At 44.3% G+C, this 25,126-nt stretch overlaps 1 protein-coding gene across 1 annotated transcript in view; it reads right to left on the bottom strand.

The window, feature by feature from the left end:
* ATP6V0A2 (ATPase H+ transporting V0 subunit a2) overlaps positions 1-25,126 on the bottom strand; it is a 44,012-nt gene that overhangs the window by 17,435 nt on the left and 1,451 nt on the right. The window contains exons 2-9 of the mRNA XM_018061368.1: positions 21,129-21,207; positions 17,985-18,082; positions 16,491-16,628; positions 15,326-15,414; positions 13,991-14,117; positions 6,417-6,499; positions 3,815-3,908; positions 2,919-3,131 (exon numbers count right to left, since the gene is read on the bottom strand). Coding sequence (XP_017916857.1) covers positions 2,919-3,131; positions 3,815-3,908; positions 6,417-6,499; positions 13,991-14,117; positions 15,326-15,414; positions 16,491-16,628; positions 17,985-18,082; positions 21,129-21,207 — 921 coding nt within the window. The remainder of the gene's footprint in view (positions 1-2,918; positions 3,132-3,814; positions 3,909-6,416; positions 6,500-13,990; positions 14,118-15,325; positions 15,415-16,490; positions 16,629-17,984; positions 18,083-21,128; positions 21,208-25,126) is intronic.

Here is a 25,126-nt window from a genome sequence, read left to right as displayed (position 1 = left end):
ACAGGAGGAACTGAGGGAGGCTCCTGGGGTGGGGAGGCAGGGTACGCCTGGGGGTTGCGGTCTTACAGAAGGAAGAATCCAGCAAGGCTGAGTGGTGGGAAGTGGGCAGTGATGAGTAAAACAAAAATAAACCAAAATGTTGCCATACTGACATTCTGATTTATCCTTCCCTATATTTCATTTTTATTAGGTAATACTGTAGCTGTCTCTAAATTTCTCTTGAACATTTTTAGGAGATAAACCACTTAATTCCAGTTTTATATTGGCGACCCTGGGGCTACTTATATACACACGTATGCACTAGAGTACCAGTCATGTCTCTCAAAACTGATGCTACCTCAATAAATGAGAGTCATCTAGACCTTTAAATAAATACAACAGATGCCCCATACTCCAGACTATTTTTATGCCATCATTAATTTGATGTTTTTGTACCATCACAGAATTATGTGAAGAAACAAAGTGATTAACCAAAAGCTCATAAGAAAACATGTTTCTTTGTTGAAGTATGTAAACCTGTTATTTTCATTAAAGAACTAAGTTTTGATACAGAAAAACCTCTTGTATAGCAGAAACTAACACAACATTGTAAAACACCTATACCCCAGTTAAAAACTCACACAGGAACACAGGAGACAGAGCCCATAGTCCTAAAGTGAGAAAAACCTATTATTCAAAGTTCAGAGGAAGAAGGCAATGGCACCCACTCCAGCATTCTTGCCTGGAGAATCCCAGGGATGGGGAGCTTGGTGGGCTGCCATCTATGGGGTCGCACAGCCGGAGACGACTGAAGCGACTTAGCAGCAGCAGCAGCACATGGTTTAATGGAGAAGGGAATGGCAATCCACTCTAGTACTCTTGCCTGGAGAATCCCAGGGATCGGGGAGCTTGGTGGGCTGCCGTCTAAGGGGTTGCACAGAGTCTGACACGACTGAAGTGACTTAGCAGCAGCAGCAGCAGCAGCATTACATGGTTTAATGGAGAAGGGAATGGCAACCCACTCCAGTACTCTTGCCTGGAGAATCCCAGGGATCGGGGAGCTTGGTGGGCTGCCGTCTATGGGGCTGCACAGAGTCTGACACGACTGAAGTGACTTAGCAGCAGCAGCAGCAGCAGCACATGGTTTAATGGAGAAGGGAATGGCAACCCACTCCAGTACTCTTGCCTGGAGAATCTCAGGGATGGGGGAGCCTGGTGGGCTGCTGTCTATGGGGTTGCAGAGTCGGACACGACTGAAGTGACTTAGCAGCAGCAACAAAGTTCAGAAACCACAGGAACTGAGATTAATGGGTTCAACCAAGTTGAATAAATGGAAGTATATTTAACCAAAAACTTCTGCATGACCAAAGCAAACAAACAGAAAGAAACACCATAAGACAAGTGACAGAATTGGGGGAGAGTATTTGTTCTTGAATCACAGACAACGAGCTAAGGAAATTAGTAAGAAAAGGACCAACCCCCAAGTGGAAAATGGGCAAAGCATATGAACAGAGAGCTCACCAGAAGGTGAAAATTCAAAGGTTCTTAAACATCCAAAAAGACATTCAGGACTTCCCTGGTGGTCCAGTGGTTAAGAGTCTACCTGCCAGTGTAGGGGACCTGGGTTTGATCCCTGGTCTGGGAAGATACCACATGCCCAGGGGCAACGAAGCCCATGCTCTGCAACTAGCCCCCACTCGCCCGAGAGCAGCAACAAACATCCAGCATAGCCAAAACTAAAACAGATTTTTCTTTTTTTTAATGAAAGAAAGATATTCACACTCACTCAAAATAGGGGGAAATGCAACAATTGGTTGCATTCATCTGGCAAGTATCTGGCAAAACTGATCCAGCAATTCCATCCAGGGAATCTACCCAGTATCTGGCAAATCTGTGCGTGTCTGAATTGTCAAAGGTCAAGTGTTAGTCTCTGTGCTGGTGGTGTTCGCAAAGTTGGAAACCACCTAAATGACCAGGGACTAGTTCCATAAACCATGTAACAACAATTCCATCAGGATATTAAATAGATATAAAACAGGGAAGTTTTCTTAAAAGAAAAGAAAGTATAAATAGCACATAATCTATTGTGAAGGAAGGGAATTCTCCCCTTTTATATATTCCTATTTGATCTATGATTAAGAAACTCAAAGACATAATAAAACTAAAACAAGGGTTGTCTTGAGCAGGGGAACTGAACAAAACTGAGGCTTTGGGTACAAGGAAGTCCCTTCACTGGTTCTTTAATAATATTTTTTTGACTTGTAAAACATGTCACTGAACTACTTACTCAAACGAGCAAATTAAAAATGCCACTGCAACTGCTATATTTAGACAGATAACCAATAAGGACCTCCTGTACAGCACAGGGAACTCTGCTCAATGTGATGTGGCAACCTGGATGGGAGGGGGGTTGGGGGAGAGTGGATACCTGTATAGGCATGGCTGAGTCCCTTTGCTGTCCACCTGAAACTATCACAACATTGTTAATCGGTTATATTCCAACATAAAATGAAAGGTTTGTTTTAAAAGCCTGTGCAAATCACTTTGCCATATACAGGAAAACACTGTAAAGCAACTAAACTTCAATTAAGGAAAAAAGAATGCACGTGCACAGAGCTTCCAGTGAGTGACTCTGCAATTTCAGTTCAAAAGCATCCACATGGTGTCCTCTCCTAGACATCTCATTGCCCTGAGCTTGATGAGACACACTCCAACCTTGGTTAGGAACGGGCCAGCAGGGAGAGGAGGGGAGAGGAGGGGAGAGAGGGAAGGGGAGGGGAGGGGAGAGAGGGGAGAGAGGGGAGGGGAGGGGAGGGGAGAGAGGGGAGGGGAGGGGAGGGGAGAGAGGGGAGGGAAGAGAAGGAAGGGGAGGGAAGGGAAGAGAGGGTAGGGGAGAGAGGGTAGGGGAGAGAGGGAAGGGGATGGGAGAGCCACCTCACCGAGCCCTCCTCCAGTGCCCTTCGCAGCTCGTGCAAATCAGCCTCAGGACACCAGACCTCGGCGATGAGGCACTTGTTGGTCACGTCGAAGCTGCACATGTTAAGCATGTGGTAAATGGCTTTCATCTTCTTCACCTGGATCACACGGCTGTAGACCGACTCGGCGGCTTTACACAGCACTTGCCTTAAATAGTCCTCAGTTTTGTGAAGCACCTGGGTGAAGACAAACACACAGGATCTCAGCGGAGCATCTGCCGGGCACCTGACCTCCACTGGGGGGGAGGGGGGGACCTCTCTCCCCGCAGGAAGGAAGGAAGTTCAGTCCTTCTCCTCCAGGCCTGGAGCTGCCTCTCCCGAACAGGAGCCCAGGGCACAGGACAGTGAGGTGTTGTGGTCCCCAGGGCAGCAGGATGGCCTAGCTGGGCCCAGAGACCTAGGTCCCTAGTTCTTACCCACTCCAGCCTCACCCCACTTCCTGTCAACCCCAGGAGCCACCAATTCCCATCCCATTCTGCCAAGAAACCCTCTTTTGCTCAAATGGGTCAGAGTGAACTTCTAAGCAGAAAGATGACTTAAAACAGTGCTGGTAAAATTACAGCCAGCACTTTACATGGGGCTCACTCATCCTATCTGATGAAGAATTACACTTCAGCAGATCAAAGATAATCAGACTCCTTTTTTTTTTTTTTTAAAGCCCCATCATTTAGAAACCATCTAGGTTTCTAACAGGCTGCTAAAATGAAACTCCCATGAAGAGAAAGGAGGTGACATTCCAGTCTCCCTAAAACGTCTTGATTTGTCCACAACCAAAATTTTCCATATTAAAAAAAAACTAAACGTATTTGTAAATGTTTCACAAGCCCTCAGATAAGGAGGTAAGTTTCTGGTTCACTCACAGTGTAAAGATCTTGAATCCGGGTATTCAGTCCCTCCTGGATCTCTCTGCGCTCCTCGGCTGTGTTTGGGTAGGGGTAAACGTGGCAGTGGTAACTAGAAGACAGGATTCGAGACAGCGCCACAGCCGTCAGAACTATAGGAAGCGGTATAGAAAACTAGAGCTAAACTGAATACACCGTCTGGGCACATTTCCTCCAAACCAGAATAAAAGCAGCCCTCTGGGGGAAAAAGGTGCAGACAGGCACCTGGCCGTGCTAAGGCCTTGCAGACGGACACTGGACAGATGTCCACTGAATTCCACGGATTTAGCCAACTCTCTCTTGGCTCCAAATTCCATTTCTGCTCTCACTGATTCCTAAAAGCTCATTCCCAATTTCAATGTCCTAAATTCACCATGACCCTTAAGCTGGGAGTGTATAAGTCAAAGAACACACAGTAATTACCTTAAACAAAAGGACAGAGAAATAAGAGACACAGATGTAGAGACGGCTTGTGGACACAGCAAGGAAGAAGCTGCTGCTGCTGCTGCTAAGTCACTTCAGTCGTGTCCAACTCTGTGCGACCCCATAGACGGCAGCCCACCAGGCTCCCCCGTCCCTGGGATTCTCCAGGCAAGAACACTGGAGTGGGTTGCCATCTCCTTCTCCAGTGCATGAAAGTGAAAAGTGAAAAGTGAAAGGGAAGTCGCTCAGTCGTGTCTGACTCTTTGTGACCCCATGGACTGCAGCCTACCAGGCTCCTCCGTCTGTGGGATTTTCCAGGCAAGAGTACTGGAGCGGGGTGCCATCGCCTTCTCTGGCAGGGAAGGAGAAGACAGGACAAGTTGAGAGAGCAGCGCTGACATACGCACTCCCATGTGTGAAACAGCTGGCTAGTGGGAAGCTGCTGTGCAGCACAGGGGGCTCAGCCCAGGGCTCTGTGATGACCAAGAGGGGTGGGATGAGGCAGTGCGAGGAAGGGTCCAGAGGGAGGAGATATACGCATACATATGGCTGACTTGCAGGGTTTACACCTGAAATTAATATTGTAAAGCAACTAATTATAATGCATTTTTTTCAAAAACAAAAAACTTGAAATAAAAAAAGAAAATCAAGGGAGAAAAAAGTTCTGGATTCTTGGCACTTGCCCTTGACACGTGCTACAGTGGCTCAGACAGTAAAAGTGCTTGCAAAGCGGGAGGCCTGGGTTCAATCCCTGGGTCGGGAAGATTCCCTGGAGAAGGAAATGGCAACCCACTCCAGTACTCTTGCCTGGAAAATTCCATGGATGGAGGAGACTCGTAGGCTAGAGTCCATGGGGTTGCAAAGAATTCAACATGACTGACTTCATTTTCACTTTCTTTCACTTTCACAGTAAACATCCCCTGGGGATATGTGACACCAGGTCAGAAAGGAGGCAGGGCCACACCTCCCAAGCTGCAAGATCTCCCATGCTGCCTCAGTATTTGAATGCCATGCTTTCTATTTCTCTCTACGCTCTGACCATCAAAATTAAATTCTTACTCTAGCTTTATCTTAAGCAATGATATTTGTGAAGTCAGGGGTTTATGTGTTGGCTATAGTTTTTGTCATCTACATAAAAATAAATATACACAATGGCACCCCACTCCAGTCCTCTTGCCTGGAAAATCCCATGGATGGAGGAGCCTGGTGGGCTGCAGTCCATGGGGTCGCTAAGAGTCGGACACAACTGAGCGACTTGACTTTCACTTTTCACTTTCATGCATTGGAGAAGGAAATGGCAACCCACTCCAGTGTTCTTGCCTGGAGAATCCCAGGGACGGGGGAGCCTGGTGGGCTGCCGTCTATGGGGTCCCACAGAGTTGGACACGACTGAAGCGACTTAGCATTATTAAGTAAGAACAAGCTTGCCCATGTAACATCTAAAATTACTTTTCATAACACCAGTGACTGTATCAAACTCTGGTGAACACTGATCCAAAGGAAATAACCAAGTCCCACCCTTACCCCAGCAAGAAGCAAGGCCAGCTAAAATTTCCCAGAGTATAAGGAAACAAAAGGCCATTCTTTTGAGTTTTGGTGTGGCCTTATTTCCCCACTAGTGACAAAACTCAGTCACAGACTGACTCTTGCCGGGACACTGCTCTGCGTTTCTCAAAGGTTCACGTGGTCTTGTACCACCTCATTTGGCAGGCGGGCCTCTCTGAGCCCACCCTCTCCACCACTTGCCAGGCCCCCTTCCCCAGGGCAAAGGAGCTAACTGTGGAGGGCTGGACAAAGGATGAGCCATCCGCTCCAGGAGGACAGATACGCTGATGCGTGGCTCAAAGCAACAGAAAGGCAGTAAATAGTAAACCTGGATTCCTTCCCGGATTGATCTTGAGCCTTAATTCCCAAGAAAGAAATCAAATCTGGGAATGTTAAAAACATGGTGTTTACTTTCAAATTATCTTAAGTATTACACTGGCAAGGCAGATGACAAATTAAATGTCTGAAAACATGGCATTAGAGCAAAGAAATCACGTAACAAAGCCCAGCAGCCTCTGCAACCACTGTGTTACTTTTCAGAGACCTATTTAAGGAAAACTAGAGGTTACTGAGAATGAAGAAATAAAGGAAATAAACTATTTCTTTTTCTTACCAATCACATATCTTCTTAACCTTGTGGCCAATCTGCTCTCCCCAAAAGGATATCAAAAACACATACCATTTTATGACTTCTCCCTACAAAGGACAAAGATGACTGTTACTTCTGCAGGTAGAACTTTGAAAACCCTGGCAGCTCGTACTCTGTCAGAGTTAGTTCATTAATGTGTTCATTCATTCAGCAAACACTGTCCATCCTCATTATCTGCAGATTCCACAATTGCAAATTCACTCCAGGTATAACCCCCAAAACCAAAACTTGCAGCAGTTTTTCACTCATCTGCAGACATGCAGAGTGACAAAAATTTTGAGTTCTTCAACGTGCATATTCCAGTTGAGGTCAAACAAGGTGACCACTAGTTCATACTGTTAACACGTGTCCTTTTTGTGGTCTGTCTGGCTCCAAGTTTTTCGCATTTCTGTGCCTTTTGTTGGTAATTTCGGTACTGGAAACGGTCCCCAGGGGTGGTGCTAAAGTGCTGCCTAGTGTTCCTGAGCACAGAAAGGCTGTGAGTTGCCCTCAAGTGTGTCCCATATGAGTTGCTCAGACATGCATGCTAGCGTGGGTTGGCAGTGAGTTCAATGCTAATGAATCAACCGTATATATCAAGTAAGGTGTCTTTAAACAGAACACATATAAAACGAGGTTATGGACTGATCAATCGACAAAAACACTGTGACCAGCGGCTCAAAGGGACCCAACACTATGCTTCTCCTAGGAGCAATGGCTCGGTCCTCATGAAGACTGTACAATATAACGATGCAAATAATGAGAACCGACTACATTTACAAGTATTCTACAACTAACAACGAATAGGTTTTTGGCCTATTTGCCAGGCACTGTTCCCAGTGCTAGGAATACAGCAGTGAACAAAACAGACGAAAGTTCCCGACCTAGGAGGGGAGGGAAGCTTGTATTCAGGTTGGCAGTGAGAGACACAAAGAAAGAATGTAATATGCCCAGCGGAGATGAGGGTGATAAAGAAAATAAAGCTGTGTCTCCCTGGTGGCTCAGTGGTAAAGAATCTGCCTGTCAATGCAGGAGACACGGATTCGATGCCTGGTCCAGCCCACGTGCCATGCAGCGACTAAGCCCATGCACCGCAACTACCGAGCCTGTACTCTAGAGCTCAGAAACCAAAACCATAAGCCTGTGAGCCTGGAGCCCGTGCTCTGCAACAAGGGCAGCCACCACACTGAGAAGCCCAAGAACCACAACCAGAAAGCAGCCCTCACTCGCCAGAACTAGAAAAAAGTCCATGCAGCAGCCAAGACCCAGTGCAGCCAAAAATAAAAATAATTATGAAAAAGAAAATAAAGCTGGGGGGAGGGGGGTGACCGGGAGAAGAGGGCTGGGGACTGCAATTTTAAACCAGGCAATCAGGGAAGGCCTCCTGCAGAAGGTGACATCTGGGTCTAGAGGAGTGAAGGGGCAAGGAGTAAGCCACGTGGATCCTGGGGGAAAGCCTCTCGAGCCAAAGACAAAGCTCAGACAGAGGCGAAATGAGGGCAAGTGAGAAGGCCAGCCTGCCTGAAGAGAAACGGCCAGACCGAGGGCCAGAGGGCTGCCCGGCTGGGACACTGGGAGGCTTCGAGCTTTTGGCCGAGTGAGACAGGAAGCCAAGGGAGGGGTTTAGATTGGGGGTGTGGTGGGGGGAGTTTGACTAGTTTCACAGGAATCATCCTGGACGCTGGAAGGATGAGAGCTGAGTTGTCGCTGACTGAGACAGGCAAACTGGAAGGTCAGGTCTAGGAGGCAGGGGAAGACTGGGAGGGAGTTCAGTTTTAAGCATCCTGTGGAAACGTCTTCGGCGAACTTCAAAGTTACGGAGGAGCCAGTTCAACAGAAGTCTGGTATTTGGGGCAGAGGTCCAAGCCAGTATACCCATTTGGGAGATGGTATTTAAAAGGTGGCTTCAAAAGCCATGAAATAACGTGGGACAGGAAACAGGCCGGGGACCTTCAGGCAAAGCAGAGGCGGTGGGATCCTGAAGGTAAGGACACAAGGTGGCCGGGGTTGGGGGAGGCGGAGAGGGGAGGCGACGGCTGATATGGCTGGATACACTGAATAAATACCTAAATTACGCAATTCGTGTACTATATTGTCGATAAGGGGAGCCAGATTTTTCACTATCAGAAGAGAGTGAAAAAGACAGAAAAAGAGACATCCAGAACTGTAGCATATAGTCTGCACAAATGGCGGGTTTGGGATTGTTGTTTTTCTTTTTTTTTTCACTCTTTTGGCTGCACCACAGGGCACAAAGGGTCTTGGTTCCTGACCAGGGATCGAACCTACATGCCCTGCACTGGTGGCACGGAGTCTTAACCACTGGAACACCAGGAAAGTCCCTGAACAAATGGTCTATGATAAATGTGCACAGGTAGCTGCAGAAGTGGTTACAGCTGTGTGTGTGTGTGTGTGTGTCTGTGTCTATGTCTGTGTGTGTGTGCGCGCGCGCGCGTGTGTGTCTGACTGCTAAAAGGGCCCAGAAACAACAGCACTCCAGTACACAACGAGAACTCGAACACCCTTGTGTGTGTGTGTGTATGTGTGTGTGTGTCTGACTGCTAAAAGGGCCCAGAAACAACAGCACTCCAGTACACAACGAGAACTCGAACACCCAGAACCTGGTTTCTAAATTCCATCCTCTACTAAAAGGTACCAGCGGTCCTTGAAGGAACAGCTGACTCCAGGCGGAGACCAGGACCATCCTATGTGACAGGAAGTAAGGGACTGCCTGCTGAATGCTGAGATATGCCAAAGGCCAGAGAAACGTGCACAAAGGGACTCCCAGTGGCCAAGCCACGGACCACAACAGAACACAAGTCATCCAACAAAGAGGAAGGTCCGACTGAGTTCGTGGATGAATAAGTGACTGTGAGGGCAGGGAAAGCACTGCCTTCTGCAGGATGGTAACCAGTAAGCCCAGAAGGGAAAATGATGGCAACTGTGAGCGACAGAGGTGACAAGTTCCAGAGAGTCACCACGGAGGCCGAGGCTGGTGGGTAGAAGTTTGGTGAGGATTGACGCCCCAAAGACCAATAACCTTGGAATATCTCCTAGCAACCACTTAACAGTTAAATAGGGCAGAAGGGAGACATGAACGTGGAGGAACCTGGTGGACACCGACATGACCAGGACAACATCACATGCCCCCTGGTGGGAGGTGCTGAGAGGACCAGAGCATCCATGTTCCCATCAGCAACGTGTGCTCAGAGCCTGGTCGTGAGGAAGCACTGAATGGACCCCAAAGGAGGGTCATCCCACAGAACACGCTGTCTGTTCCGAATGCAAGTCACCGTCTCCCCTAGGGCAGTGGACCAGCAAGGAAACAAGGCAAACTGTGAGGAGTCTGCAGGGCATGTGTGTACTGCACCAAAGTGTTGTGTGCATGTTGATTTTTCTCATTTGGAGGGTTGATCGTGGTTACTGGGCTTCCCCGGGTGGTGCTAGTGGTAAAGAATCTGCCTGCCAATGCAGGAGACATGAGGGACATGGTTCCATCCCTGGTTCGGAAAGATCCCCTGGAGGAGGGCATGAAAACCTATACCAGGATTCTTGCCTGGAGAATCCCATGGGCAGAGGAGCCTGATGGCTTACAGTCCAAAACAGCATTACTGCGATGGGCAATGGACACTTCTCCATGGCTTCCTCTCAGAAGGTCTGCAAGGAGACGAATGAAAATGGGGATGGGACTTCCCAGGTGGTACAGTGGGTAAGAATCAGCCTGCCAATGCAGGGGACATAAGTTCGATCCCTGGTCCGGGAAGATCCCACATGCCGGGAGCAACTAAGCCCGTGTGCCACAACTACTGAAGCCCACGTGCCTAGCGCGTGTGCTCTGCAACAAGAGAAACCACCACGATGAGAAGCCTGCACACCACAACTAAAGGGTAGCCCCCACTCACTACAACTAGAGAAAGCTTGTGCGCAGCAGCAAAGACCCAGCGCAGCCAAAAATAGATACTTTTTTTTAAAAAAAAGAAAATGGGACTAGATATGCAGCAAGTGGGTAACAGTACATGCAGCAAAACGTAACAGTTGGGAAGGAGCAGGGGAAGCCTTTGTTCTCTTCTGGCAACTTTTCTGTAAATTAAAATTATTTCCAGATAAATTATCAAAGAAACTACACTGGAGGAGAAAAGAAAAGGCATTTATAGTGAATTTTACTTTGAACATTCCTTAATGAGTTTAAAAATAGTACTGTGTCAGGGAATACAACCACCTAAGACATAATATGGAACAGGGATATATATATAATATAAAAAACACAGATCCGAAACCACATGCCTGAGTCTAGCTTTGACAGAGAGACTGGTCAGCGTCTAAAAATGATACTGACAAAGGAGAAAATGGCTAGAAATACACTCTGGGGTTCATAAGGACTTTCAGAGGTCAGACATTGGACCCAAAAGACACTAAACATGACACTACAAACAAATCCTAGAATCTGAGCAAAAGTTACCAAACCAAATCCCACATCCTCCCCAGAGTAAGGACTAACAGAACGCATACGGAAAGGTAAACAGTAGCCCTGTCTGAGCAGGGGGATTACCGGTGACTGACTGATTTCCATCTCTGTGTTTTCTATGTTATTCTCAGTTTTCTAGAACGAGCTTACATTTCCTTCATAATCGTAGGGAAGGGAGGAATTGTGGCTTTAAGATACACATTTCTATCAATTATACTTCAACAAAACATTAGAAATAAAAAAAGTTTTTAAGAAAATTAAAACTTTTAAAATTTTCCCTGGTGGTCCAGTGGCTAAGAATCTGCCTGCCAATACAGGGGAAGCAGGTTCGATTCCTGGTTCAGAGGATCCCAAGCGCCACAGGGCAGCTAGGCCACAAGCACTGAAGCTCAAGACCTAGAGACTATGCTCTGCAACAAGGGAAGCCACCGCAAGGGGAAGCTCATGCACCACAACTAGAGGATAGACCCCACTTGCCACAGCTACAGAAAGCCCCTGCAAAACAACAAAGACGCAGCACAGCGCAGCCAAATACAATCAAAAATACAGAAATATTTCATTTTTAAAAAGAAAATTAATACATATATACACACACACACACACCTCTATCCATGTCTCTGTATTTCTTCACATACATTTAATGCCCTTTAACCTACTGGTATAAACTCAGCACCAAAGAGCTTAGAAATTGTATTTTTAAAAATTTTTATGTTTTGCATGAGAATGATAACGTTCTCAATAAAGAAAAAACTCAAAGAATACGTAAATGCTACTTCAGAACAGTTTTAATCTTCAGCTTTACATGGAGAGGTCTCAGAGGTCACAGGTGATGGAGAATTAACATATTGCTACTGGCAATTTCAGGAGGCACAAAAAATATTATAAGTGTATGGTTAATGAACAGCTTGACTGATTAGATTTTCCAACATGTGTGATTTACTCAGGCTAAACCTTATAAAAATCATTTCACAGCCAATATCCTTTATGTCAAAACTATTCCCTCGAATCTGCCTGCAATATAGGAGACCTGAGTTCAATCCCTGGGTCACGAAGATCCCTTGGAGAAGAACAGAGCAAACCACTCCAGTCTTCTTGCCTGGAGAATCCCATGGACAGAGGAGCCTGGTGGATTACAGTCCATGGGGTCACAAAGAGTCAGACACAACTGAACAACATTATAGCCAGAATTCCTAAGGCAAATCCAGGAAAGAACACGTGAACACTTCTCTCAAAATTAAGAGGCCCAAGTCCCTTTCTACCTTTAGTAGATCAGTTCATCTTCATTTAGAGCAAAATAGTAATTTTTATGGTTGCAGTCTTCAAAAAAAATTAAAAATCACAGCTATTTTAAAAGGTGATTATGGCTCTTTCCTCTCTGGCTCCTCTGCTTCCCTTCCAGAATAATTCATTCCTGAAGTCTTAGATGTGCGTTCGGGGATGGACCTGGAGAGGGGAGGGGAAGGGCAATAAGGGCCCAGGGCAAAATCAGAGCCCAACAAAGGGAGGCAACATGCCGCAGGGGAGCCACCCAGGCAGGGTGAGCAGGGCATCCACACCAAGAAGCCACTCAGTCCAGGGGCTGGGGAACTTGAAACTCCGTATGGAGAGAAGGGCAGGGCAGCAAAGATAGGAGATCAGAGAGCAGACTGGTCACATACAAGGCGACTGATCAAATAAGTATATTGACAATAATCGGAGTTGAGTTTCTCCCCACTGAAGAAAGGAGTTACAAATCTAGAAATGAACCCTACAAATGAACTCTACAAGTCAGGATGAACAAACCCTATGGCGCTGGAGAGAATTGGATGTAAAGCCACAGCTTTCACATACACACACAGGTGCAGAAATAAAGTTGTGAGTGGGTGAGCCATTTGCACATATGCACCCTCTGTCCACCGACAGAGCTGGGAACAGCATCACCTCGTTCACAACGGGCACACCCAGAAACCACAGCGTGGCTTCTAATTACCATTCTCCGCTAAAGAGAACTAAGCTCCTTAGAGAAATGGCTAATTCCAGAGCTGCATGAGGGAAATTACAAAATGAATCTGCACATATTGTTATCAGGAAAGCAAAGAAGTATTCAAAAGATGATGGGAACATGCAAAAAGAATATAAAATCTAGCTGAATAGGCTCCAGCTGGCTAAATCGAGAGAATTTGAATATCAAAATAAAAAATTAAAGTAACAGAGTATAACTCATTGAATAAAACAGGAAATAAATTAACTGATTGAAAATGTGATGAGGAACTGAGTACTTACAGAGTTTCAAAGCACTTCCTCAAAAACATGTATTAAATACAAAGGAAAAGGAGTTACACATTCACAGCGGAGACGACTAGGAGTCACTACCTTGATCAAGAGATCAAAGTGAACATCACCAGTATTGATCAAGAGATCAAAGTGAACATCACCAGTAATGGGACAAACGAATCGTGTGCCTCTGATGGGAAGCAGTGAGAAGGCAACATCACTTCCAGGACATTCTTGACAAAGACACATAACCTGAATCTCGTCATGAGAAAACATCAGACAAACCCAAACGGGGGGGCATTCTACCCAAAACACTGGTCTATAATAATTTTTACATGCCAAGACGATGAAGGTCAAGGTAAGACTGAGAAATTACCCCAGAATGAAGGAGACCAAAAAAACATGACAAGTAGGAATTCTCCGGCAGTCCAGTGGTTAGGACTCTGCACTTGCACAGCTGAGGGCCCAGGGTTCCATCTCTGGTCGGGGATCTATTCAATAAGATTCTGCAAGCCTTGCAGGGTAACCAAGAAAAAAGACATGCCAAACAAATCCAAAGTGTGATTCGTAACCAGGTCCTTTGCTGTAAAAGGATCAACTGGGACAACTGCCGAAACCTAAACTGGATCTGAAGCTCAGAACGCAGTGGTGTGACGACGTTAACGCCACTGTTGCACTTCAGCAGAACAGGAGAAAGTCCTCATTCTCAGGAACTCCCCCCAAACGTATCCAAGGATAAGAAGGGATCCGGTCAACAACTCACTCAAATGCTTCCCTCCGGACTGTGCCTCCAGCTCTGGGGCAAGTCTGTCACTGCTGAAAGGAGACGGTGACATTTACTCACTGTTTCAGGGTCTTCCAGGGGCTCATCCAGCTCTGCATAGGTCACGATGGTATACCCTTTGCAGACCCTCCACAACATTTTTTCAAATGCTTCAACTTTCCCTTGGTTAATTAGGCCAGATACAAATCTATGGGACAATAAAGGCTGTGGTCAAGTAAAAGCAATGAATATTATCAAACTGCAGTAAAAGGATGATGAAGACATTTATTTCTGGCAAAATGGGGAAGATACCCTGAAAGCTCTCCAACTGAACAATATCTGAAATGCTGGATGAAATATTTTTGAAACATCCTCTTCAATGTAAAGCTGAGCTCATAATTTAGAGAAATTCTTGGAATCCAAAAATAAAACAGGACTTCATAGTTATGTCCTGATGTATTATACGGAGCCAGTATCTATGCGTAACCAGTATCTCAAGGCCTTGAGTTTCAAGGCCAGCATGGCAGAGAAGCCCTGGGTCTATATCAGGTAAGGAGTTGGAACTAAAGCCCCACAATCCCCTCAATGTTGGGACTCTCACCCCCCTCAACAAAGGACCACACCTTAAGTGAATGGGTAGGCTAGAAAAGAATCCATCTTGCAAAGGAGCCTACATGCAAACTTGTTTATTTCCATTCAATTTTGAGGAGAAGGGGGAGAATATTCCTTGATGATTTACAACCACAGGTTAGAATGCACTCAGGTTTGTGGAGGAAACTCATATTATGTGCAGGGTGAGTAAACAAACAGGAAAAAAAAAACCTCAAGCAGAAATTACTGTAAAATGATTCCAAATAGGTGGAGTGCTCCCAAGTACCTGACATATGTAAAATTAAGTTCTTTCTGAAGGATACGGCCTCACACTAAACATCACGGAATTCCTACAGATAAGCAGCAGAGGAACCGAAGTTCATAGTAAAAAGAGGTTACAAATCACATGAGGAAACAAGTTACCATTAGCTCAAGTAAACAGAGAGAATAAACAGTAGAGAGAGCCCCTTAAAATATGATTAATAAATTACCCAATTCAGTTTAGCCCCTATGTTCCCACCAAACAAAACAGGCTTTATGCTTCAATAACCAACTATTTGAAGCTTATGGAGTAATGATGAATGGGATAAATGTTCTTTCTTTCCAGTTCATGATACCAAAAGAAGAAATTCCCATCATATTTACTTAAAAAGTCAATACAGCTGAGTGATTCAACTCAACAAATACTAGAGTACAGTGTTTTCTTATACAAATATTCACTTTCTCTCATTCCACACAGGCTTGCAGATGGTGGCTGCTCATCTACTCTCATCTCCCACTGACAAGAAGGATAGTGTGAAGCTCGCCAGGCCAGGTGTCACCTACCCCAGTTTCGCTCCCAGCCTCTGCATACAGCTGTAGTCCAACAAAGACTCGTTCTCCAAGGGAGGGAATTCTTCGTAAGTGGGTTCGAACTACAAAGAGACATGAAGCCAAGCGTGTCTCACCGAAAGTGACACTTTAATTCCCAAGTCCTGTTTCCAAACAAGTCTGCATGGCATCAGAACTACTCGGGTGCCAAGGTAACTCAGACATGTGAGTCGGCTCTGATAAACAAAGAGGATAACCTCCCCATTCCTTATTTGTAAACTACTTGATGACATTTACGTATAAAAAAAGTCTGGTTATAACGTATGTCATCGCCTTAACCTAACACAGAGTAACTGTATCAGAGGTCACACCTGGCACAGGAAGTGAAACGCAGTTCAGAAGGAATATACTTTGCCCCTCTCTGATGCTCAGCTGAGCACAGTACTGCTGCATACGCTGTTCTTTATTCCTATATAGATTTTCTTTTTTAAAAACTTCCATTACTTTTAGGAATTTGAGAAGGAAAGAATATAACTGAAATTTTGGAGTTTGATTTTCACCGTTCAATTTTTTCTCATGATCATAAAAAGTCTTTTTTTCAATTGTAAACTAAAGCATTTTACAAATAGGAAGTTATGGTTAAAGCCGGGGCTTCCCAAGTGGCTCAGTGGTAAAGAATCCACCTGCCAAGCAGGGGACTCTGGTTTGACCCTTGGATCTGGAAGATCCCCTGGAGAAGGAAATGGTAATTCACTCCAGGATTCTTGCCTGGAAAATCCCATGGGCAGAGGAGCCTGGCAGGCTACAGATCATGGGGTCACAAAGAGTTAGACATGACTTAGCAAACTAAACAACAACAAATGGTTAAAACCAACGTGGAATCCAACTGAAAAATACAGCAAAGATCAAAATGTATCTCTTTCATTTTTTAAAGATGTATCTCTTTTAAAAAGCAGTATTTCTACAGGAGTTGATAACAAAACCTGTAAACCTTATGGGAATGAGATTTGTACAAAAGAAACACACTCCTGGGACTTCCTCAGTGGTCCAGTGGTTAAGACTCCACTCTCCCAATGCAGGGGGCCTGGGTTCAATCCCTAGCCAGGGAACTAAAGTCCTGCATGCTGTGTGGCCAAAAGAAAGAGAAAGAAAGGCGCTTCCTCCCAAGCATCACCAGTACCTCCACATTGCGCTTGACAAAGGTCTTGGTCACTCGCAGCATGTGGGTGTACTCAATCAGCTCCAGCAGGTTCTTCCTCAGCTTCTCCTTGTTCTTAGTGACCTCTCTCAGCTCAACCTCCAGCTTCTGCAACTGCTCCTGAAATGAAACGACAGCTGGGTTACTTCCAAGTCTGGCTCTAACACTCTTTTCACAGCACCCCAGAACCAGGAGAGGTTTTAAAAAGCCAAAATGTATATGAGAGTTTGATAGGGATATGAAAACATGCTCAGGTTTCTAAAGTTCATCATTTTCTGTTTCGTATTAATCCAGGTACCGTGATGGCAAGCACTGAGGTGCCATGACGACTCCGCGTGCTAATCTTGGGTCTTACCATTTCTTCTGGTTTCCCTTCACCTGCTTACACGTGACCATACACCAAAGAGTCTTCCTCTTTTAAGACTACATTTCCTTTTATTTGTAACACAGAAAAACACTCTTTCCCAAACATACCTATTCCTAGTCTCTAGCCTGAGTTTCTATGCAGTTGCACTTATTCAATTAATTAGACATAAAAATACTTGAGAACAAATCTTTAACAATTAGTTGTATACCAAGCACCCTTACCAATACTTTAAGTATTAAAACAGCAGAAGCAGAAATCTGTAAAACAACCCACTGACTCAATGACAACTTGTATTCAAACAAATCCCCTGACACACTACATTTATTACTTGTGCTCTGCTTTATAGAATTGATAACAACTAGCAATCACCGTATTTGTAATTACATCACAACCAACATACCAAACAGGCCAAACCAGCTGACTGCTCTCATTGGACTATATAGTCGTCTCCAGAGTCCGTTCATATACCAACTGCTAAATGACTTCCTCCCAGTAAAACAAACAGAGTAGTCGGCAATGGAACGGTCCTAGTTATACAGTACTAATTGTTTTAGAAGGGCTGTAAAAGCTCTAGTCTATTTCCGAGTGTGATGAACGCTCAGATGAGGAGACCAAAATCTCAACAGATAATTCATGGGGGATGAGGGGGATGCTAATGAATGAATAACCCCATGCTCTCACAGTGTATCCCCGACACTGAACTCCAAGAGAAGGAATCCTGCTGGCTGACCATGGGGAACCACTTTCACACTAGCTCCTGATAATTCGAGGGGAAAGGGTCAGAATGAATCAAGGGAGAATGTGAAGGGCACAGGCCTGAAGCCTTGATGACCTGCAGAAGCCCAGAGGTTACATGACCAGATCTCATGATCTAATTCTTGTCAATCTCTGTTCAATACCACCTGTCCTACACTAAGGGGAAAACACCTGAATTCTAGTTAAAATGTATCACAGATAATCTGTTACTGAGAGTTTATCATAACGTGGTGCTTTGACTTTCATTCCACAGTCTTGAGAAGAAAGGCAGAAAAGCACTAGACAGTATAGAGTAAGTGAACAAGCCCAATCTGAGGTTAGTGACCCAAAACCCTCCTTCCGAACCAAGTTACCTGCATTTCCAGCACTTGTTTCAGAGGCGGTGCCGGAGGACTGGTCTCCCCCTCAGGGAGGGGAATATCAGCTCTATTGATTTCCTGCACCAAGTAGGCTGTGGAAAAGTTAAACAAATTAGACTGAAAAACTTACTCCAGGACATTTCAGTGAGAACATTTCATGTCCCCACTTTTCCCAGGTCATCTAAAGGGACAAAAGTCTTCACTGTCCCAACTGACAGATGACTTTTGTCCCCTTGCTTCTGAAGATCTGTAAACTAATTCTGCCTAGACAGAGCAGCACAGAGTGACAGTAACCTATACACAGATTTTCTGAAATTCCCCGCCCTTCATCACTAAAACTCTAGTTAAAGAACTTTGGAGTCACACTTGCCTCTGCCACCTGTAGATGAAGCAGGAAGTTAAGAACACACTCGGAAGTGCCAGGAATAAGCCACCAGAGATGTCAGTGTGAACTCCCTACAGATGCCATTAGCAGGAAATATACATCCATCCGGAAAAACACAACAACCTTTCTCAGCAAAAAGAGCAACCTCAGGGCAAAGAGCCTGGCTCTCCTGAGTCACCAGTTAGCCGTGATGCTTTGACTTAGGACGATTTACACTAGATTCATGAAACTAATATTCAAACAGCCAAAAATAACTTCAATTCTTTAGTTTACATTTTCAATTCCTTGAAGCATCCTTTTCTGTAGGATAAAAGCCATAATACCTGGTAAAAAATCATTACCAGACACAATATTTTAGAGAAGTCTTTCTAGTTATTTTACTAGGAAGGAAGGAAGGAAAGAAAGGGAGGAAAGGAGGGAGAGAGGGAGAAAGAGAGGAAGAAAAACAGGCAGAATCTCTTACCAATAAGGAAGCAATGGGCTTAAGAGTTTTTTGGAAATGGATGTAAATTTTTTTAACCTATTTTACCTAAATTTGGGCTTCCCCAGTAGCTCAGCTGGTAAAGAATCTGCCTGCAATGCAGGAGACCCCGGTTCGATTCTTGGGTGAAGAAGATCTCCTGGAGGAGGGATAGGCTACCCACTCCAGTATTCTTGGGCTTCCCTGGTGGCTCAGATGGTAAAGAATCTGCCCTGCAATGGGGGAGACCTGGGTTTGATCCCTGGCTTGGGAAGATCCCCTGGAGGAGGGCATGTCAACCCACTCCAGTATTCATGCCTGGAGAATCCCAATGGACAGAGAAGCCTGGCGGGCTACAGTCCATGGTGTTGAAAACAGCAGGACACAACTAAGCACAGAATAACACGGCACATACCTAAATATACTTGATGGTTCATTTTCTTTTTAAGTCTGGATTCTTTATGAAACAGTTTAAGCTACAGGAGAAGGCAATGGCACCCCACTCCAGTACTCTTGCCTGGCAAATCCCATGGACGGAGGAGCCTGGTAGGCTGCAGTCCATGGGGTTGCGAAGAGTCGGACATGACTGAGCGACTTCACTTTCACTTTTCACTTTCATGTATTAGAGAAGGCAATGGCACCCCACTCCAGTGTTCTTGCCTGGAGAATCCCAGGGACGGGGGAGCCTGATGGGCTGCAGTCCATGAGGTCCGTGAAGAGTCAGACACGACTGAAGTGACTTAACAACAACAACAAAGTGACAGGAAGCCCTGGGCATGTCTAATGTCCTGTCAATCCTGCTGTGTCTTTGAAAACTCATTCCAAATATACAACCTGTCCAATGACTCATACACGTGGCAAAGAAGGAAGTGTGATGTTGCCCTGTCTTTCACGATCCACCCAAATGACTGGGATCTCAAACAATATGCAGAGGACTAGGCTGCTGATGACCCAAAGGTTTCTTTTGATCTTAAAAATCCCAGTTAAAAAATATAAAATCCACAATAATTAACTATTAGAAATCATTCTAAAAGTCACCTTTATCTCCCTTCATCAACTCTCTCATCCTTAGGTTTTTCTGACAGTGACTTTGGAACTGTTCCCCTCTCTGTATTTCAATCAAAACGTCAACGTTTGAACTGATAAAGACTATTTTATTTTAAAAGATGCTTGCTCCTTGGAAGAAAAGCTATGACAAACCCAGACAGCACATTAAAAAGCAGAGACATTACTTTGCCAACAAAGGCCCCTATAGTCAAAGCTTTGGTTTTTCCAGTAGTCATGTATGGATGTGACAGCTGGACCATAAAGAAGGCTGAGTACCAAACAACTGATGCTTTTGAACTGTGGTATTGGAGAAGACTCTTGAGAGTCCCTTGAACTGCAAGGAAATCCAACCAGTCAATCCTAAAGGAGATCAGTCTCGAATATTTACTGGAAGCACTGATGCTGAAGATGAAGCTCCAATACTTTGGTCACCTGATGTGAAGAGCAGATTCATTAGAAAAGACCCTGATTGAAGGCAGGAGGAGAAGGGGACAATAGAGGATGAGATGGTTGAATAGCATCACCAACTCAATGGACATGAGTTTGAGCAAGCTCCAGGAGATGGTGAAGGACAAGGAAGGCTGGAGTGCTGCAGTCCGTGGAGTCTCAAAGAGTCGGACTTGACTGAGCGACTGGACAACAACAACATTTTATTTTAGGCTAAGATGTTAAAAGTTTTACAGATAAAGGAAGTAGCCTTGAGCTGCTGAGTTTTAATGGTTAACAGTCAGAGAACACTGATGTATGCAAAGGAAATAATGCCTGAGAAAAAGGAAATTACTAACCAATCTATCTACCACTTCCTACCTCCCTTGTGCTCTGATTCAATTTTAAGTAATCTATTAACATGTATATGTTGTTTCTAAGTTATAACAAACTACAAGGGATTGGCTAAATAACTCATAGTATATTAATACTATAAAATACTATGCTGCTATTAAAAACAATGATGAGTCAATCTGTTTACTGACATGAAAAGATGTTAAAGTATCATTCAATGAGAAACAAAGCTAATAACAAAATAACCTGATTATTATATATGTAAGTCCTTAATTTTATAGATGAACAGTAAAAGGTGCGGAACGATATTATAAACCTACATAACAGTGATTACATGGGGAGAATACAGATGACTTCTTTTTTCTTTTCTACGTGTCTAGATTTTCTAATTTTTCTAAAGTGAACAAGGTTTGCTTATATATTCAATTATACAAAATAATTATTTAAGTTGTTTAAAAAAACTTACCCAATATTCGCTCCAGTTCTTCACATCGCTTCACCTCACCAACAAATTTTCTTTGGAAAGAACTTACATTCTGGTTGAGCTGAGAAGAAGGATGAAAATTTTGCTCTGAATTTTCTAAAATTTAAAAACAACTTCGATTTTATAAATAAAGTACGACTGTCAGGGTTTAAGGGAAAAGCGTATCCTTGTATACTACTGAGTGGGAGTATAAACTGACACATCTTTTCTGGAAAGCAATCTGGCAACTGTTATCCAAAAAAGCCTGGGGACTTCCCTGGTGAACCAGTGGTTAAGAATCTACCTTCCAATGCAAGGGACACAGGTTCGATCCCTGGTGGGGGAACTAGAAGCCCACTCACCACAACTAGAGAGTGCAGGCACCACAGTAAAGACCCAGCTCAGCCAAAAAAGATCCCGCCCCCAAAAAAAGCCTGAAAAATATCCTCTAGTCCAGAACGATCCCATGAAGAAATTAAACCTCAAAGAAAAAACTATGGATACAGACAAAAACGTATGAAGAGGATCAACTTCAAGGATAGAGAAAAAACTACTGACCATGGAAAACTGGCCAAGGAGATCACCGTCTACATCCACACCGCGGACCAGCAGTAAACAGAGGGGGAGAAACAACCAAGGAGATCACCGCCTACATCCACACCACGGACCAGCAGTAAACAGAGGGGGAAAAACAACCAAGGAGATCACCGTCTACATCCACACCGCGGACCAGCAGTAAAAAGAGGGGGGAACAACCAAGGAGATCACCGTCTACATCCACACCGCGGACCAGCAGTAAAAAGGGGGAAAAACAACCAAGGAAATCACCATCTACATCCACACCGTGGAATACCAGCAGTAAAAAGAGGGGGAGATAAAACAACCAAGATTACCGTCTACATCCACACCTCGGACCAGCAGTAAAAAGAGAGGGGAAAAACAACCAATACATCAGTATCAGGGAGGAGACACCCAGAAACATGATACAAATGAAAGAAGACACAAAGGGCCACAGATTGTGCGACTGCATTTCTATGAAATGTCCAGGCAAAGAAAATCTAGAAGCAGAAAGTAGATGAGTGACCGCCTGGGTCTTAGAGTGAGGAGGGGGATGACCTGTAAATGAGCATAAGGGACCTTACTGGGATGATGTCATGTTCTAAAACTGGCTTGTGGCAACGGACACAGTACTCAAAAAATTTTCTAACCAACAAATTGTACACTTGCAGCAGGTGAACTTTATGATACACATCAATAAAGTTGTATAAAAATTATGGGTTAGTAATATAATTGATTACTATATATTTGTTAAAAGTGATGTTTTAAATGACTAGGTATTTGATTATATTAAGAAATTATTATTAAAAATTTAAGGTGTGATAATTGCATCTTTTTAGTGTCCTTACCTTTTAGAGGTACTTATTGAAATATTTATGAATGAAATAATATATCTGGGATTTGCTTCAAAATGATCTTGTCTGATAGGAGTTTTCTTTTTTTTTCTTTTTTGCACCATATGGCTTTCCGGGGTCCTGGTAGTAAAAGCACCAAGTCCTAACCACTGGACCACTAGGGAATTCCCAACATGGGTTTATACAAATTCACTGTTTCCCTCTACTTAATATCTTATCATACAAAGCTTAAAACAACAAAAAATACTATAAAAGAATATTTAATAAAATGAGGAAATTAATCACAACTTGTGTGTGGGAAGAGGAGATTAAACATATTATCAGTGCGGGGCTTCCCAAGTGATACAGTGGTAAAGAATCCACCTGCCAACACAGGAGACGCAGGTCTGATACCTGGGTCGGGAAGATCCCCTGCAGGAGAAAATGGCGACCCACTCCAGTATTCTTCCTTGGGAAATCCCATGGACAGAGGAGCCTGGCAGGCTGCAGTCCATGGGGTGACAGAGTCAGATACGAATGAGCACGCACACACGCACACATTATTAGTGTGGCTTCAATTATATAAAAATATCTATGCATGTACATTTTAAAATATTATTAGAAAAATAATGTTGGCCAATGTTAACCAAAATGGTAAAGTGTTTATTTCTAGCTAATGGGATTATGGAAATTATCTTAGGTTTTCCAAATTTCCCACAATGGACATATATTACCATTACGACTTTTTAAATTACAGTAATTATTTACATTGAAAGGCACATGGGGCAAGAATTTTACATTTACTCCACGCAGCGTTATATGGGGTGGAAAGTGAAAGTTGCTCAGTCGTGTAGGACTCTTTGCCACCCCATGGACTATACAGTCCGTGGAATTCTGCAGGCCAGAATACTGGAGTGGGTAGCCTTTCCCTTATCCAGGGGATCTTTCAAACCCAGAGATCGAACCCAGGTATCCCACATTGCCGGCAGATTCTTCACCAGCTGAGCCACAAGGGAAGCCCACATGGCATGGGGCACTCTCAAAAAAGAGAATTATAAACAGCGTGGCATGCAGCTGCTTGAACAACCTGAGAACATCTACCCTAAAGCCTCAGTTCTTGTTCAGTTCTCCAAACTTCTATAAAGAACTAACCAGAAGAAACGCAAAAATTCTCATCTCACTTCTGTTTGTCACATGAGCACTCATTTCTGGACGTCACACTAACGCAAACCAGTCACCACTTTCGAGTTCCTAGTGATTCGGATACCCTCTGTCCGGTGAGAACTAAGAATGAGCAGAGGAAGCCACCCATGAAAAGCTGTCTATAAATGACATGGCTTCTCAGTTTTGATGTCTTTTTCTTCAATATCAAACACTAGTGAATTCAAATCGGACACCAGGGTTCCACAAATAGTAGGATCTTCATGAAGAGGCAAATTTCTGTGGCAACAACGCACACATGACTGGCTATGACATCTGCCTTCGCCAGCTTACATAGCATGGTAACTGGTTTTTCCTATTGTGTGGTTTCTTGTGTGAAGTTTAGCTTCTGTTTTCTTTTTACGTGGTAACAGCACCTTAATTCCAGGCTAATGCTACGAAGTACATTTTAACACAGATTCATTTTAAGACTAATAATTAATCTAGAAAAACCTGCACAGGCTGCCTAGTGCTGTTTTCACCAGTATCCACACCTGCGATCCTAACAGACAGAAGGTAAACACTGTCCCCAGACTCCAGACCCTTAGAAAAGTGGGACGGCCTTGCCCTTCGCTGAGTCCTACTGGTGAGTTGAATCACCTTTCTTTTCCAGGTCTTCTCTTTGGCTATCATTGCAGAAACTCTGGTCCTGCCTCTCTTCCCTTATAAGGATCACTGAAAGGGGGAACAGCTCCCACCTGCGCAAGCCAGAAAACACTGGCATCAGTGATCCCACCCGTTGAGCACAAAGTCAGTAAGAAACTCCAGAAGAGAACAGAAAGTCAGGTATGATGGAGCTCTCTGCTCTAGCTGCCTGACAGTCATCCTGAAGACAGACACACATATACCCTTGAGCTCTGAACACCAAGCATCACACAATGTGAGCGTTTCCACTTTATTTCACTTCTGAAAAAGATGAACAGCATTTTCTTTTTCTTTCCCTGATTTTCAGTTTAGAAGAATCGCAAGGGTCCTCTACTACCTAATGTAATGGCATTCAACAAAACTTGAATCTTCACAGTAATTACAGCATTTGTTCAAACCTCTAAGACTTCAGCTTGACTGAAGTCTCTTGGCCTGAGGACTAACAGGATGGAAGAAATCTATTATAAAGAAGGGAGCCTGTTTCTCAAACAACTCTTTACTGAATCTCTCTGGGGCTCCTTATTCACAGTTCAGCACAACCCCTGCCAGCAAAGTGGGCATCATGTGCTGAAGCCCAAGTGGCTCCAAGAACCAGGACAAGCTGGGCCCTCTCTGTAGCCTCACCTGTCATTCAGGAGTTTCTCTCTGACCTTGCAATTGCCTTCGGGGACCAACCCAAGGATTGCTGATATCAAATATTGCATAGAAGAGTTCCCTCTTGAAACTAAAGCATCCTCAGAAAGATGAAGGGAAACCAAGGCAATG

This window comes from Capra hircus, chromosome 17 (assembly GCF_001704415.2).
Source record: "Capra hircus breed San Clemente chromosome 17, ASM170441v1, whole genome shotgun sequence".
Taxonomy (NCBI): domain Eukaryota; kingdom Metazoa; phylum Chordata; class Mammalia; order Artiodactyla; family Bovidae; genus Capra; species Capra hircus.
Note: the sequence above shows the minus strand (reverse complement) of the source record. Positions and strands in the feature narration are given on the sequence as shown.